Source organism: Trichoderma camerunense (assembly GCF_050948025.1).
Source record: "Trichoderma camerunense strain CBS 138272 chromosome Unknown V8C40scaffold_4, whole genome shotgun sequence".
In the NCBI taxonomy this organism is placed as follows: Eukaryota; Fungi; Ascomycota; class Sordariomycetes; order Hypocreales; family Hypocreaceae; genus Trichoderma; species Trichoderma camerunense.
In genome coordinates, this window is record NW_028145366.1 from 614,374 (window position 1) to 630,484 (window position 16,111).

The 16,111-nt window shown below is 48.5% G+C and overlaps 7 protein-coding genes across 7 annotated transcripts; 3 read left to right on the plus strand and 4 right to left on the minus strand.

Moving 5' to 3' along the window:
- Positions 1-109: 109 nt before the first annotated feature.
- On the minus strand, positions 110-714 carry V8C40DRAFT_237151 (uncharacterized protein). Its single transcript, XM_083214192.1, has one exon. It carries the CDS (start codon positions 677-679, stop codon positions 446-448), a length of 234 nt encoding a protein of 77 aa, XP_083076113.1. The 5' UTR covers positions 680-714; the 3' UTR covers positions 110-445.
- Positions 715-2,005: 1,291 nt separating this feature from the next.
- Positions 2,006-3,400, plus strand: V8C40DRAFT_237153 (uncharacterized protein). The gene is made up of 2 exons (XM_083214193.1): positions 2,006-2,687; positions 2,757-3,400. The coding sequence occupies exons 1-2, from the start codon at positions 2,282-2,284 to the stop codon at positions 2,855-2,857; spliced, it is 507 nt and encodes a 168-aa protein (XP_083076114.1). The 5' UTR covers positions 2,006-2,281; the 3' UTR covers positions 2,858-3,400.
- On the minus strand, positions 3,219-4,710 carry V8C40DRAFT_237155 (beta-lactamase-like protein). Its single transcript, XM_083214194.1, has 2 exons — positions 4,596-4,710; positions 3,219-4,542 (listed from the first exon to the last, which is right to left on the minus strand). Exon 2 carries the CDS (start codon positions 4,271-4,273, stop codon positions 3,344-3,346), a length of 930 nt encoding a protein of 309 aa, XP_083076115.1. The 5' UTR covers positions 4,274-4,542; positions 4,596-4,710; the 3' UTR covers positions 3,219-3,343.
- Positions 4,711-5,838: 1,128 nt separating this feature from the next.
- V8C40DRAFT_285216 (SDR family oxidoreductase) lies at positions 5,839-6,909 on the plus strand (the record flags this gene model as incomplete). The annotated part of the gene is made up of 2 exons (XM_083222318.1): positions 5,839-6,125; positions 6,205-6,909. 2 exons carry the CDS (start codon positions 5,839-5,841, stop codon positions 6,869-6,871), a joined length of 954 nt encoding a protein of 317 aa, XP_083076116.1. The 3' UTR covers positions 6,872-6,909.
- Positions 6,910-8,239, minus strand: V8C40DRAFT_159304 (uncharacterized protein). The gene is made up of 3 exons (XM_083211423.1): positions 8,071-8,239; positions 7,723-8,014; positions 6,910-7,665 (listed from the first exon to the last, which is right to left on the minus strand). Exons 1-3 carry the CDS (start codon positions 8,112-8,114, stop codon positions 6,949-6,951), a joined length of 1,053 nt encoding a protein of 350 aa, XP_083076117.1. The 5' UTR covers positions 8,115-8,239; the 3' UTR covers positions 6,910-6,948.
- Positions 8,240-8,676: 437 nt separating this feature from the next.
- On the minus strand, positions 8,677-10,899 carry V8C40DRAFT_237159 (DUF3292 domain-containing protein). The gene is made up of 3 exons (XM_083214195.1): positions 10,078-10,899; positions 9,360-9,993; positions 8,677-9,307 (listed from the first exon to the last, which is right to left on the minus strand). Exons 1-3 carry the CDS (start codon positions 10,828-10,830, stop codon positions 8,721-8,723), a joined length of 1,974 nt encoding a protein of 657 aa, XP_083076118.1. The 5' UTR covers positions 10,831-10,899; the 3' UTR covers positions 8,677-8,720.
- Positions 10,900-14,048: 3,149 nt separating this feature from the next.
- On the plus strand, positions 14,049-14,984 carry V8C40DRAFT_263055 (uncharacterized protein; the record flags this gene model as incomplete). Its single annotated transcript, XM_083219420.1, has 1 exon — positions 14,049-14,984. One exon carries the CDS (start codon positions 14,049-14,051, stop codon positions 14,982-14,984), a length of 936 nt encoding a protein of 311 aa, XP_083076119.1.
- Positions 14,985-16,111: the final 1,127 nt, after the last annotated feature.

Sequence of the window (16,111 nt, forward strand, 5' to 3'; positions counted from 1 at the left end):
CGCTCCAAAGCTTGTTCTGCGCTCAGCTCAGCTCAGCTTTTCGTTTACTCGTTTAGCATGTGTTTACATGTGCTTTGGAAAATCGAAGATGCCGTTTAGCAAAAATGCATGCCGTTTTAGCTAAGCATTTGCATCTCCGAGGCCGGCTGCATTTGCATCTGAATAGCTTCCTTACAAGGCAATCGAGCAGATTCCAAACGGCAAAAGATCAGCGCTGCGGTGACCTGTTTCCTTTCTTCCCCCGCTCCGGTTATTCATGCTTGTTCGTGTTAGTGCTCCCTTTGTCGCTTAATGCTACGAACCTCCTGTGTCTCGGGTCTCTGTCAAAGGACTGGATGGATCGAGAGCAACTTTGTCTTTAGTCGGCTATGCTCGCATCATCGCCGCCATTCCCCGAACCAAGGCAGCCATTAGATACGACGAGGAGCGGGTTGGAATTAGTAATTCAATTCGCCCTTGGATGTGCAATATACGGAATAGGGTGTGAAGGGACTATGTGATGAGACAAATACATGCAGCTACCGGCGGTAGGCATCAACATGATCAATCCGTTGTGACAGCCATCCGCGACAAGAGGAGTCCATCGTGAATCACTAGAGCCCATGCCGTATCGCCGTATCCGCGCCCGCGCCCGGCCGGTTGATACGGGAAGCAGACTTTTTCTTTTTTTCGCGCTCATGGGGGTGTGGTATGATTGCCCTCCCCTGGTTACTGAGGGTGAAACGCAGAATTTTCTCTCATAGCAATGCCGGATCACGCACGATGTACGACTCGTGCATGACGAGAGGGACGAAAAAGAAGGAGGGCAAAACACCAAAAAGATATGAAGGAGACGGAGAAAAGCGTCACCTCTTTGCGTGTGCTTCGGTCTGCGAGGTCACCCCGGTCGCCCGTGTGACGCCGTCCGCATCCACAGGAATTCTCTCGCCTCATCCTTACGACAATGTCGACAGACTGTGGATGGAAAATTCTGGATACTCTGGAATTGTAGATGACTCTGGATGCTGGTCGTGATGGTGTGGTGGCCCCATCCAGGCGACCGCTTCTTCTTTTTTGTCTTCTTTTTTCCTTCACGGGCTTCACGGCTTCACGATTCTCGATCCAGCCGGTATATCCATGGATCCAGCAAATGCCGCCTGGCCGGCACTTGGAGCGTCACATCTGGCGCATGCATCTTTTCGAATGAGTCGAACCCTGTCTAGTGAGCTTGGTTGGGCACTGGTGACTCGATGCTAGTCACGCATCTTCCGTGCCGTAATTAAAATCCCTGGCCACCGAGCCAATGGCGACGACGTTGACGACACCAACCCGTTTTTTTATCAATTTTTTCTTCTTCTTTTCATTCTCTCTATCTTCTTCGCCTCCTTCTTGTTTTTTTCTTTGCTGGCGTAGTCCTTTACCGGTCTGGGCGAGGTTTGTAATGCAGCCGTACGAAACGAGACGGGGGGTCAGGGATCCCGGAAAAGGGCAGGCCAAATAAGATGCAGAAATCGCCAGCGTGCAGCTCGTGTGTGTGCCTTGATGGCTTGCGATGCTAGTCAAGGGGCACAGGAACGTGAACGACGCAAATAGTCAAGTGCGGTGGGAATTGAACAAAGCCATTCTCCAGTTTGCAGAGTTTTTTCTTCCCTTTCATCTCATCCCTGGCGACGGATGACTCCTTTTTTTAGAATTTGACAAATTCAAAATTGTTGGCAACAAGTAGAAAACCACAAACCAAAGCCAAACAGAGAGTGAGAGGGTACATGCTGCTACTCGGCGGCTACAAGCTCCATGGCGGATTACCCGTTTCCAAATCTGAGGTAGCATGACTGCCAGCCACGTATTCAAGCTTCAAGCCCAGCTTCGGCATCGACTTAACGTGACCCACTCCCTCCTGGTGAACTGAGACACGCTCTGGATCGACGTCAGGCAAGCAGGGAAAGGAAATCGGGCGTCTTGCCGAGCTTGTCATGCATCTGCTTGGTGCAACTTGGCGCCCTTTTTGGCACGAGGCGACGTCTGCGTATAAGTCGAGCGCCAGTCCCCCTCTCACCTCCTCTTTCTCGCTGCTACTCTGCTCTGCTCGTTGAGAAAAAGTGGTCTGACTGTAGAACAATCTCTCTTTGTCCTGTAGTCTCTTTGACTTATAATCTACTCCATCCTGCTGTTGCGTGAAAGCTTCAGAGTCCTCCTCCTTTGTGCTGTGCGCGTGAGCCGAAACAATCACCACAATTGCTGCTCGCACGCCCCCGGAAACAACAAAGAGCCCGCTGATCCGATCCGCCATCTCCGGCATACAATGCGCCGCTGCTCTTCTTCTTCATCAATCAGCTCTCAGTGGTCCTCTATAAGCGACGACCTTGAAATCGACCAGCTCAACTCCATCATCCACATCAACAGCATCACCACCGCCGCCACCACAGTTACCGCCAGCAACTCTTCTGTTGTATCTTCATCTGCCTCTGTTGCACCCTCAATTATGCCTTCAGTCCACACAATGTCTGAGCGCCGCCCTTCCACCCCCCAGTATGAGCGTAGTCGCCAGGGAAGCACATGCTCCGTACTGAGCTGCGGCGGCATGAGCCCTGATGCGACCAAGGAGCTGTGGAAGACCATGTTGGAGCTCCAAGAGCGATATGGATGCTATACCTCAGCTAGAATGGATATGGCCGTTGGAGCGGGAGACATGGCCCTCTCTCTTATGCGTAAGCTTCTGCCCTTAAAAGACCCGCTGACCGAAAGAAAAACGGAAGTGCTGACATGACAAAATACAGCAAATCCATTTATTCTCGATACGCTAAACGACTCTGTCGTCGATCTGCCCGACGAGGGCTGGGAGATGCTCAATCGCTGTCTTCGACAGCCCAAGCATTAAACTTCCGGCTTGATATGACCTGACACTCTACAAACTACTACCAACCATAAACATTGTGATTTCTTCGAATGAAGCGCGGTAGATGAGGACGATATGATGGGTATATTTTTCCTGAGTGGCGTTTTTGGACTGGACACAAAATTTCGGCGAAGCGCTTGGGTTTTGCATTTTATTTCTTCTCATATCATTGTCTCACGGCATATTTTTCATTTCGGCTTATTTTCTTCTTCTTTTTCTTATTTTATTTCCAAGATACCCTGTCCTCATTTACATGTAATGTGTAACGCAACACAGATTGATGCCCATGTCAATTTACATGTATACAAATGCATCAAAGCACAAACCATTTTTACAAATACAATACAAAAATGACACAAAATATCATTCCGCGGTGCCTAGTCAGACGATCATACATCGATGCTATGTTACAGTGCATATGCTATCATATAAAAGGGTCACGCTGTCAGCCCATCGCGTGCTCGTCCATCACAGCGTCTCATCCAGCAGAGCGTGCGTTACATTGCCCATGGCCCTTGTCTGGATCTTCATGCTATCTAGGACCCTGGACTTGACCTTATCATCCTCGATATCCATCCCTACCAAGATGCCATGCGTTGACCTGAACTCGTACGCCTTCAGAATGCCCCACATTCTGTGTATCTCATCCGCGGGCAGAGGGATGCTATTGGGGAAACTCCACAGGAATGAAAACGAATTCAATCCAGGCGGCTTCTCTCGCTTTTCACCTAGGGCGTCTACTTCCCATTTCCCAATACCTGCCGGTGTCGCCATCAACGTGTCTGCGGTAAAGAGCCGCCCATCAAATAGCAGCACCATGGATCCCGGGAAATGTCCGCCCAGCTTGATAGCCTTGGCTCCAGGTAGAATGTCCGTCTCGATTTCGGTGAGGGGCTTGCGGTGAGCTGACGGTGTAGTCGTCCAGCGCAAGTCTTCGGCTGAAGTATACACGGGACACTGGAATGCTCTCGCCCACTGAATATGCGTGCTGTAGAAGTGAGGGTGACTGATAACAATGGCCTTGAGTCCTCCAAGTTTCTTGATCTTATCAATCGTCTCTGCATCTAGATACGAGATACAATCCCAGAGGATGTTGCCTTGCGGAGTGCGGATCAAGATGGCACGCTGCCCAATTGCAAAGCGCGGCACCGTGTGAATGGAAGTGACTCGATCGTCATGCTTGTAGGTTTCAAACTCATTGACATGTCCCGAGTCGCGAATATCGGCCATGGTGGTGAAGGACTGCCCTGTGGGAGGGACATACTGCCGAGGATCATCACAGACATAGCACGTCTTGACAGCGGTACGATCGGCAGTTGGGAACTGCGTGCCACAAGTGTTGCATATCAACCACGAGGAGGAAACTGCCTCCTCGTAAGGCTCTGGAGTGAAGTCCATAATGCCGGGCTGCTAGTGGCAATGAAGCTTCGACATTTGGGGATCTCCGGCTGGCTTTGGGAAGCTGAGCTGGTTCATGTTATTTATAGGGCGCGCGGGGTTGGAGAATAGACTTTGCGCGGCTTTTTGATGAAGCTACAGCCGATTCTATCCCTCGGTTCCGAGACGATTTTATGTAATGATGAAGTCTGTTTTGTTTTTTCTTTCTGTCTTAGATGTGATTTGTTTGTTGACATGGCCAAGACGGGACAAATGATGGCGCCGTATTACTGCCCGCTAACAGTCAGAACTCTGTGCCTTGGGTATTTGAGCTGGTGCCTACTTGGTATCTGATCGCTATGCACTTATATGAGACCAACTATTGAGGAATTATGCAACTATATTCATAGCCATAAAAGCTTAAAACGTTCCGTCGGTTTGTGTTTGTTGTTCATCTGTCAAACGGTGTGAAAGTCGATGTGGTTTCACAAAGTGCGATGACATCATCACATGCACTCAATTCACGGGTGGTCAGACGTCATGCAGAGACACCAAACGACGCAGATCGAGGTGATAAGAGGAATATCATAGTTATAGCTAGTTTAGTTCATGATGACTATATATAAGTAGCTTTTTGGGATGATGAAACTGACAGCTGTCTGTCGATTACTGCGGCAATGGCGCCTACTAAATGCGCTGATCATGGTGTCTACAGAGATGTCACTATGTGAACCTCTATATGTAGACATAGAGGACGAGGCAGAGTCACCGGTTTTACAAAAATGGTATGAATTAATATTTAATTAACATTTAATTACACACATTCGTGATTCAACAGAATTGGCCGAATAGCCTGCTTTCTAATGAGTGCCCATGTAGACAAGTCTGTCCATAATCATGCAGACGTGCTTGATCCCCATCTCAACGGACGAGATTTCGGAGCTCGTCGTATTCTCAATTCACAATACGACCACCACATCGTGCTCCTATTTCTCACTCCTTTAAAGATTGCTAGTAAAGTGTTTTTACATCCGTAAAATCCGCATCTCCGTGAAACAAACGATCAGGGCAACTAGATGTATACGCGTAGTAGACTCTCTTTCCTCGGCAATTTTCCACGATGCATGAAATCAATCCTTTCGTGCAACCCCCTAATTGACCAATCGGCATAAGCACCTTAATGATCTACCAACTAAAATCCCAAATTGGACTGAAAGAGGCTGAGTTCCCATTCATTCGGTCAAATCGTCCTTCGTCCGCGGACCAAAAGTATTGGCTGTTACGACTCCACACTGACATTTCCTTCACAGTGCTACGCTAAATCCTCAACTCTGCGGACTAATCGTCCGTGATGCATGATGGCAGAATTGGAGATACCGGAATCATAACGTTGACATCAACAGCAACTCCGAGGTTCATATCATGTAGAATAGCATCTCTGTAGAATCATGAGGATACCAAGAACATAAAATGCTTCAATTTCCCGTAGTTCCATCTCCCATAATGCTCCTAAATGAGTAGTACAACCAACTTGATAACCATCTCAATCTCATATCATATATAAACTGCTCTCTTAAACAAAAACAATGGCTCAAACCGTCTTCCTCGTCACCGGGACCACCTCTGGCATCGGCGCCGCCTTGGTCAACCACATCATCTCCCGTGGCGATAAAGTCATCGCCTCTGGCAGAAGTGTGGAAAAGAAGCTCGGCCACCTCAAGTCCGAAAACGTGGCTCTGCTGGAACTCGACGTTACAGCTGGAAAGTCCGTCGTGGAAGCTCAGGTGAAGAAGGCGTGGGAGATTTTCGGACACATTGATGTCTTGGTCAACAATGCTGGCATGTCTGCTATGAAGACTATTGAAGATGCCGAGTAAGTGTTGCTTATACGTCTTTCTCTCTCTACAGCTTCAGACCCACGATAGGTAGTTCTAATCACAACTTCTAAATAGCGACGACTACATCAATACCATGTTCCAAGTCAACGTCTTCGGCCAGCTGCACATGTCTCAAGCCATCCTGCCCTTCTTCCGCGCCCAAGGCCACGGTATCATCTCATTCACTTCATCCGGCTGTGCCTGGGGAGCACTCCCCTTCCTGGGCCACTACTGCATGACAAAGGCAGCACTAAGCTCCTTCGCCGAGAGTCTGCACAAGGAAGTGTCTCACATGGGAATCAAGTGCGTTGCCTTTGACATTGGTGGTTTCCCAACTCGTCTGGCTCAGCCTCGCGAGGACGAAGATGCCGCCGATGCCGCAGTGAACCCAGACGACGTGGCTATCCCTGAGGCTCCTGTTTCTGAACCCTATGCGGGAATTTTTGGGCAGTATCTCAACCTGTTCATGCCTGATCACTCGTGGGTTATCCCTGGCGATCCTAACAAGGCGGCATCCGCAATGGTGCAAGTCATTCAGCGTGAAGGACCTGCAGCGGGTCGTCCTTGGGCGGTTCGCGTCGTTTTGGGATCGGATAGCTTGATTTATGCGACGAAAAGACGTACGGAGGAGATTCAACTCTTGCAGAAATGGAAGGATGTGAGCGCAAGCACCGATGCGAGGAAATTTGTGCTCAAGCCCGAGTATGAGAAGTACATTGCCGTTGCTGGAGTTGAAGAGTAAGATGTCAACTTCTAGGTTTAGAATTATCGTAGCTTCTTGTATCTGCTCAGCTTACATGTAACCATCAAGACGAATCTTTACTGTGCCAATGCCGCCTCAATCTCCTCCGCAAAACCCTTCTCCCACGCCTCCTCTCCAATCTCCGGCTTCCATCCCAGCACTTCCCTTGTCAGCTCCGCATTCGTACACGACCTCGATGCAAATCCTAGTTTCAAGTACTGCTCAACTGCACCAGGCGTATCTTTCGCCAAATCCTCCAGCAAAATCGCCCGCGGCTCAGCCTCCAAGACGCCAGCCGCAAAGCCAGCCCTGGCGATGCCTTCTGCGACCTGCTTCCACGAGTGGCGTCCACTGCCGCCAAAGTAAATGCCTTTTCTTCCAAAAGGCACATTTGCTTTCGCAAAGAGCTTCTCTAATAGTAATTCGTAAATCTTTGTGGTGTCGTCGATGTGAATGTGATCCCACACGCCGGCTCCCTCGCCAATGTACTCTGCGTATCCCTTCTTCAAGGCTCGTCGCGACAAGAAGGGAACTTGAACAGAGCGCTTGTTAAACGGGCCCGATCCGACACCGTAGATTGTTGGCGCCATGAGGATGTAAGTCGGCACGTTGAGTTCTTCTCCTGCTACGACGACTGCAACATCACATGCTCGCTGAGGATATGAGTCGTGAGCTTCGCGCTTCAGCTCGTAGGCATGGATGTCTTGAGTCTTGTCGTTGAACTCGAATGGGGCATCTTCTTCAGTGTAGATTTTGCTAACAGGACGATTGCCGACACTAGATGTACCAGATGTCTACAATAGTAAGTCAGTATTTACAGCGTATTAGGATAGTATGTCGCCGTCACTTACGTGAATAAACCGGACTGGCTCGCCAGTCTTCTTCTTTCTCTCCGCTAATCCCTCAATCAACGCCCTCGCACCCAGTGCTCTGAATGCACTGGCCGAGTTGATGACAATGTCATGCTCAGACGCCTCCTTCTTCAAAAGGTCCACCTGGTCGAGATTCTCGAATATGACTGGCGTCATACCAATGGACTTGAAATGCTCTGCATGCTCGGGCTTTCGCACCAGCACGGTATATGATAGATTTTTGATATTGGGATGGGTCGACTTGAGAAGTCGAGTGAGGATAGAGCCACCGCTGGTATTTTCGTGAGTATAAGCTGCTTCAATGGAGCTTTACTTGATCAGACTTACATGTAGCCAGTTGCACCGGTGACGAGTACCTTTGTCGGAGCCATTGTTTCTTGCTTAAGGATAAATTTAAAGATATTTTTAATAAAGTATAACTTGTAAGTGCCGATTAGACCAAACAGACCAGATCCAATTCATCATTCCACAGCCTCCATTTATAACAAAGAGCTGCACCACCTAAACGCTAGTAAAACAACAAGTTTCCAACATGAAATTCGTCACCAATTACTAATTCATTACTCTCTACATTTCCACCGACTAGCAACTCTCTCCTCCCATCAGACTCAGCTACCTAATTGGAAATAATGTCCAAAAACAGGCGCGGCCATACTTTCTCACCATGGCTGCCGCAGTGGAGCATTCCGTTCCGATTAGCTCTGGCCGGGTCCACATGAAAAGACGGGAACGGCAGATCCAAAAGACTCTCGAACCAATCGAACATCTTGTTAGAGAGCCCTTGCCAAGTCACTTGCGTACCAAGTGCGGCCAAAGTTGCTTCAATCCAACTTTTCAAGGGTCGGGACATCCAGTTTTGATCAGGTTTTCTGGAACTTTGGAGTTGTTGAGTCCTTTTTATAACAACACGAACTGGAATGTATTATTAAATCACAATATCATTACAAATTTTACTGTCTATCAGAGAAAGAGTTGCGTCAACACGCTTCCCACATTTGATGTCCCATCGCAATCAATCGGTTAAACAGCTCATCGCGCATTGTGATGGCTGTCAAGTGATGCTCGGTTCCGTCCTTTGTTCTGACAACCAACCCATCCACCACTTCTCTCTCCATAGCCCATCCCACAAGAATTTTGGTCTTCCACCCTAAGCCTCCAACTTTTTTCAGCTGGTCAATGTCTTCAATAGCTACTGTCCAGGCTGGATTCACGTCTTCGATATCCGAGGTCCAGCTCAACGCGGGACTCGTAGCCGTGGCCGTGATGTATGCATGGCCCTTTTTACCACGGCATCGGGCAGGGAAACAGATTGGACCCGACATGGAGTCAGCGTCTGAGGGTTTGTTCACGACACCGAGACGATTTCGCGCGTGATAAGCACCAGCAGCAGCTTTGGCTTTGTCGGCAGCGAGAGCTGTGTGTACGCCACCCTTGGCAGTGCCTTTGAGCATATTAAGGATCCGATGTGACCGTTTGGGCTTTCGCTGCTGACTGTCGTCTTTGACATCTGATGCGTGATCTAAATCAGGTTGAAGTGCTTCCCTCGCTTCCTCTTCAGTGACACCTATAAGACATTAGTATGTGCTTTACATAGTGGGAGTGTGCGAGCCAAGTACATGTACCTAGATTGTCGACCTGCTGTGCAGCTTCAGGATCAATCTTGGGGGGTGGTGGCGCATCAGAGGATGGAGGTGGAGGAATTGGCGTCTTGTTCTTCTCGCCGATGCGCAGCAGCGTGACTGCAAGTTGTGCATTGGTTGGAATGCCTCGCAAAATGGTATTTCGCAGCTCAATGAATTTCTCCCAACGCGGGTATGTCCTGTTGGCAAACTGCAGGGCTGGTGTGATGATCGGATCGCCGAAGAGGACGAATCCAACACCAAATCCAAGGCCCTTGAGCAGCATATACGAAGAAACCCAAAATGAAAGAAACAAAGGAGGCAAAAGACAGGCAGACAGCGTCAATCGTGGCTGCTCGACAGGGAACGGTGGCGTCGGGCTGAGGGCATTCCCAAAGCGCTCCCAAGTATCAACAAGTTCCGAAATTAGGTGCATGACAGGTCCAGTCTTGGTCCAGACAATGTTGGAAACGGGCTTCTTTGTCCTGTCATGTTCTACAGAGGTCTCTTTTCCGTCTGTCGCGTCCTTGGCGGCCGAAATGTCTGATGTTATGTTTGTCGGATCTGGGGCAGTGTTGTCGTCGTATGGATCACCTTGTGGGTGCTTCCCCGCGCTCGTACTTATGACGACCTGGAGAAGAAGAAGAAGAAAATTGTTAGCAGTAATTCTTTTATTAACGCACAAAGGGGCACGAGATCTTACGCCGGCACATACCGACGCGATGCTGTTGACGAAGCTGTGTGCTTCTTGCTCAACACCCTCGCCTTCGTGTTTCTCCGGCGCTCCAGTGATGGATGTATCAGAAGCAAGGACACCAGAAGGCGGTTTTTGTACGCCTCCTGTCTTTGAGTCGACGATGGATGGTGGTGCTGGAGGGAAGCAAATTGTTCTCGCGGGCGGATAGGCAATCAAGACGATGAGAAACATGATGATGGCCGGTACCAGCAGGTCAAATAGCCACGCAAAGGCGTACACGGCCAGGAACGCCGCCGTTCTCTTTGTCTCTCTCCACGAGCGGAGGCGTACAATGTGTTTCCACAGAGAAACGATAGAGACCACCACCGTCATGTATAAGCGCTCCAATTGCGCGCGCAGCTTGTCTGGAGAGAAGGCATCGTCATCCGCAACATTCATATCCAAGTCAGCCAGCGGAACGGTGTCGATGCTCTTGACCTCGAAGACCTGCTTGTTGAAGCGTCTAATCAAGATCCAGAGTTCTTCGTTCCTCATTCCGCCGACCACCGGCTGCGGGACGCATTGTGCCTTGTCCTTCCACCCGATGTTCTTCACCTCGATCTCGTCGTGGTCAATCTGGCTGGCGCCTTTGTTCTCGACCTCGGTCTGGATGCTTTCCTCGGCGAGGGCATGGCTGGCAGTTGGAACTTGTTCATCGTAGCTTTCGATTATTTCAGGCTCGCTACCGAGTCCAGAAGAGGACTTGTTGCTGCTTTGGTCTGGAGCGTCCATGTCGAACTGGAGGAACGTCCCATGTGTTAAAGAGGCTATCGCTGATGCAAGTGATGAGGTTTGAAGAATATTCTCTCACCTTTATTATTTAAAAAGGGCTCCATCTTGGCAGCCAAATAGATCGATCTGGTATCCATTTCAGCTGGGCCTTGATCTTGCCGCCGACGTCAGAATCATTGCTTGGAGCTGGATCGCAGCGTTGACGTCACTGACTCTGGTCCAGGTTAGGCGGAATTGGCGATGATCGGCGTCTTTCGTCTTCTACACAAGCAGAATGAATCGCGTTGAAGCCGTATAGAGAGGGAATGGAGTCGAAGACGACAAAATGATGGAAAGATGGAAGAATAGATAAAGGAATAGACAATATAATAGCTGCTAGCTTTAGATTGATTGCCCTACTAGATGGAGTTGATGGAGCTGTTGTTTCTGCTTACCGTCGTAAAGGAAGTGGAGGACTGTGGGCGGATAGCACATGGCTTCCACCAACGCTCATGGCGCCAAACTACTACAAACTAATCTCCAAGCTTGAAATAGTTGGCTTTATTTAAAGAAGAATTTCATCCAGCTTTTCTAACATCCTCTTTCGCGTCCCTCTGGTGATCCCAGATGCTTTTGGTGCGCTTGGGCTGCTGCTGATGCTAGTGCTGGTGCCCTCAATTCTAGGGTACCAACCACGAGCCACTTGGGATAAAATTCGCTACTCTACACGAATGATACGCTTCTATTTGTTAAATTACTGTTGACGGCCGTTAGTTTAGTTATAGTTCTTGGGGTAAAAACTCGTATGAGCTGCTTTTTAGAAGTAATACAGAGGGTACAAGTAGAGGTCTCTCGTAAGGCCGCGATCCAACTTATACTATGAGGAGGTCCCACAACGGAAATCATCTATGTGCCATCGTATTGACAAAGTGACAATACTCACGAAAACGACGATAAAATCACACACAAAATCGATAGAGCTCGATAGAGCAGCGGCTGATAAGTGTGGTGGACATATGTCAGACACAACAAGGGTCGACGCGTGAACAACTCACCTCGCATAAACCTATGAGCTTTCACCACAAAGAGGCGCCCAAACTGGCCCCCAAGTATACAATACGTACGAGTACAGGTACTTTGATTCAGTCGCGCCAGCAATACCGCTGGTAAACGCGTAGAGCCTTTCTCTACCTCACGTGCAAAGCTTCATGCAGTTGGTATTCTTTCGGTGAGACTTGGTGTTTCGCCCGCGGCTCAGTTCCCCGCATCCAGGGCATCACCAGATTGCCAAGGGAGATCCTGGGATTCCAGTCTCGGCAATAACCCGTGACAAGGCTGATCAGTGTTACGTTATGTGAACGTGGGTTTGTTGGTTCACCCTAGCGTAATAAATTGCCGGGATTCTAAACTCTTTGTGGACATGACTGATCCAAATGATCTCGCGATCCTGATAGCTCTTGTCTCTCACGGAGATCGGACACCATAAAATGATCGTCGGATCCAGGAAATCGGTTAAGGTGAAACAAGCTTCAGGGTTGCCAAGATGACACACTCCCAAGATGACGGTAAACGACGATAGCGAAGCAACGACGATAGCGAAGTAGCGAAGCAGCGAAGTAGCGAAGGCGAGAGCAACAATACATGGTAGAGTCTGAGGTGACAATTAAACTACAATTAGACGCCTTGCTGGTTTGGGAATAGGGACTGCAGAAGAAAGGCTGGGCTCTGGATGCGAATAAATACGAGGGCTTCGTTGGGCAGCATCGGCCGGTGAAGCGAATAGTGGCTATGGGCTGAATCCCTGTGCTTTGCAGCGCTTCTTGATATGATGCTTCAGTTTATACTTCATAATATTAATATTTTATGAATTTTATATATACGGCTATATAAAGTGGCAGTAACCGCAACGCTCTGTGATGTACCATTTGATGTAACATTTGCTCTAGATCTTCAGACTTCCGTCTCCCCGTTCATCCCTCGCGTCAGATGCACACCGACAAGATGCTTCTGCTTGCTAAACTTCAAAACAAAGGGACCCAAGACATTTTCTCTGTAAATTAATGCCGCAATTTAGTGGAAAAAGCAAAATTGATACAAACTCCAAAAAACGCAGATCGTAAACCCTTGTTCTTCGGGTCGTAGACCCTGATTTTGCAAGGGGCACAAGGCTTGTGTGCTTTTCCCCACCAAATCGTACTCTTGCACCTGGAGTTCTGGTCAAATAACACTGGATTTTGCTCAATTGTCAATTCAATTTCATTTTTGATGGCCAAGATCCCAAATAATCTTTGTTCGTCAAGCTCAATTATGTACGAGTCGCTTATTATTTGCTTGAGTAGCACCGCCATACCGTAGTGCTGTATAAATGAAGCCTGGTGCGGAAAGAAAGCATCATGTGTGCACATAGTTTACCCAAACAAGTGAAACATAAAGAATAAAAAGAAAAAGAAGGGAAAAAAGAAAAAATAGCGCCTCAGCGCGGTGTAAAAGATGTACTATCTGTTGCTCGTTAAGCCAAGCCGGGGAGTAATCCACGACATGAACCACGCCAATTGAAAGGCATATGTTGTCCGATGTAGCGGTTCGTCCAAAAGTAGAAAAGTTATGGTCAAGCTAAAACTTTGTGCTGTCTTGGTAATTTGGTTGATGGTGATATTAATGCAGAGGCGGCTTCCACTCTGCGCACTCCCCTCTCAAGGAATTGCAATGTACTCGTAAGGATCTACAAAATTTAATGACGTCTGATTAAATTCCTACTGTTATTTTATTATTTTATCATTATTATTTCTCTTTTCAACTTAAATTGTAGGAGTGTGTGGATCCATCACATATCATACAAGGCCTCTTTTCAGCTAACAGGATGTCTTGTACGCATGCACCGCCAGATCTCTTCGATCTTGAGACAAATTTCCAGGTCTCATCGGTTCTGGGACCACTAATACACGTTCTAGGATATTAAATCAATCTATTTAAGCATGGCTGCCCTGGCGTGGCTTTCCTTTTTGCATCACAATCTCAGACATGAAATTTGGACGCCGTTGATTGGCCCTTTGTACTCCCGCTGTCGAGAAGAACCACTCCATGGGCTGCGTACTCCCGCCGTCGAAGGTTGAAGTTGATTCGAACTCACAATGGGTTGTTCGAGTTCTGAGACAGTTGGAAAAGTCTTTAGAAAGGAAGGGATCGAGGATGAGATCGAGGATGGTTTTGCTACGATTAAGGAGAAGCTTTGATTTGCAATGCAGTGGATCAAGAAGAAATCTCAATTACAAGATTATTACCCGTTCAGTAGAATGCCTGGGATACCCGAGTCGTTCGCGGAGTATCTCAAAAATAATCCGAATAAAAAACGTATTCCAGCCATTGAGAAGCATAATCTGGTCAGGTGGCTCAGTGACCCCAGCATGAAGCCCACCTGTCAGAAGGATTATAGCCGACGCAACTACGCTCACAAGACCTACCGATGGGACGCAAATCGTCAGCAACTCCTGGCCAAGGCACGAAATGGCAAGGAAAGTGACAGGATTGTCGTCACAGTGGATGAAATTCTCCGAACTGTGGAGTCAGTACACATCAAAGACCACCTGGGGTGGGATGCAACATGGAGACGAGTCAGCAAGAGATACTGCGGTATCGTTCGACAAGACGTTATCTGGCTCATCGTGAGATGTGGCATGTGCAAGGTAGACCCTCGCAAGAAATCAAAGAGCAGCCAGGCGAATCAGGCCCCGGCCGCTGCCACGGCCACGGCCACGACCACGGCTCCTCCTGTTCTGCCACCCACGGTTGCACCCCCTGAAGATGGGCTCGAATTCAACTTCAATGATCTCTCCCTTCAGATGCAAGATTACCCAAACATCTTCCAGGACGTCACTGTGGACGCCTACGAGAACCCCTATCTGGGTGTCTTCCCAGACGACTATCCAGACATCTTCGAAGAGGGTTTGATGGATATCTACCCAGAAATATCCCCGGATGGCTTTCCAGTATCCCAAGGTGGCTTCCAGGATCCATTTCAGCAACAATTCCAGGATGGTGCGTGGCAGGGGGATCTGACGAACATCGATCCCTCTCTGCTCATGTTCGACCCAATGCTCTTCCCCAACTATTCGCAGGGCGAGTCCTCGGGCACCAACAACTACACTTACGGTGATGGCAACGACCCCGGTCAATAAGCCGTGGAACACGACTCCAGGGCTGCCACGATACAAAATGGTGTGCCACAAGGGCCACAATGGTGTTGGGGAGAAGGAGAAGGATGCTTTCTGCATCAGTACCGGGGGTTGCAGCCCTGAAGAGCTGTGAATGGTTCGATGTCTTTTCAAACCTCATATTTGGTTGATTTTTCGTGGAACCTAAGAAAATTTGTGTGCCTATTTTCCCTTTGTTCAGGATATTAGTTTAACTAGGATGTCAGATTGTCACTCAATTGATTTTTGTTTTTATGATGTTCACCTGCTCCCCTCAAAGTCCTTGATGAGGATGGAGACTCTGTGATTAGGGTTGCTGCCCAACCTGGTGACGCTTCTGTCTTGGTGAAGACGAGGCAGACTTGTGAAGAGTCAATGACTCAATCCACAAAACCTGGCAGTCAGGCTTGCAGAATGAGTATTGTCAGGTTAGCCAGGGAGGGAGGGAGTATCCATACTTATACCTTGCCCACAGACAAACTATTGGCAACTGGACAAGGGTGAGCACCCATGGATGACAATGTGGTAACCACATTCTGGAGGTGGCCCCGTTCTGAGCAACTTGATGAGCGGCGTACGCGCGTAGACGATAAAGTCAACAGCGGTATGTGATACCCCCAAGATGAATAATGAATGACAGAGAAAGATAATTGAAATGTGGCAGGTAATCTAAAGAGCAAACAAGCAGGGGGGAGTTTGCCAAGCCCGTCTCGATTCTGATGGATATCAAGAGGTGATGCTGAAGAAGAAAGTTCTCAACATCCTCCTGGGGGGGATGAAGCCATTTTATATCCCCTCTCCCCCCCTAGGATTCCCATCCTTGAACCATGAGTGTCAGGGGTGGGCACATTATTACGGCCATGACACGTATCATGCTGCAGCTCTGGGTATCTATTGGTGACCCTTGGAATAGTTACACAGAAGCTAAGCCATGTGTAACTTGATATCTTACGAGAACGCGTCGTCTTAGGCCTATAAGGGTAGCCCACCAGTCACCCCCCTTTGCGGAATTCATATGAATGAAGCTTAGGCAAAACAATTTACGGACACGTTCCGGAGACACAGGCTTGCTGCTTTAGGAAGATATATGTTATACCAGAGACTGAGGGATT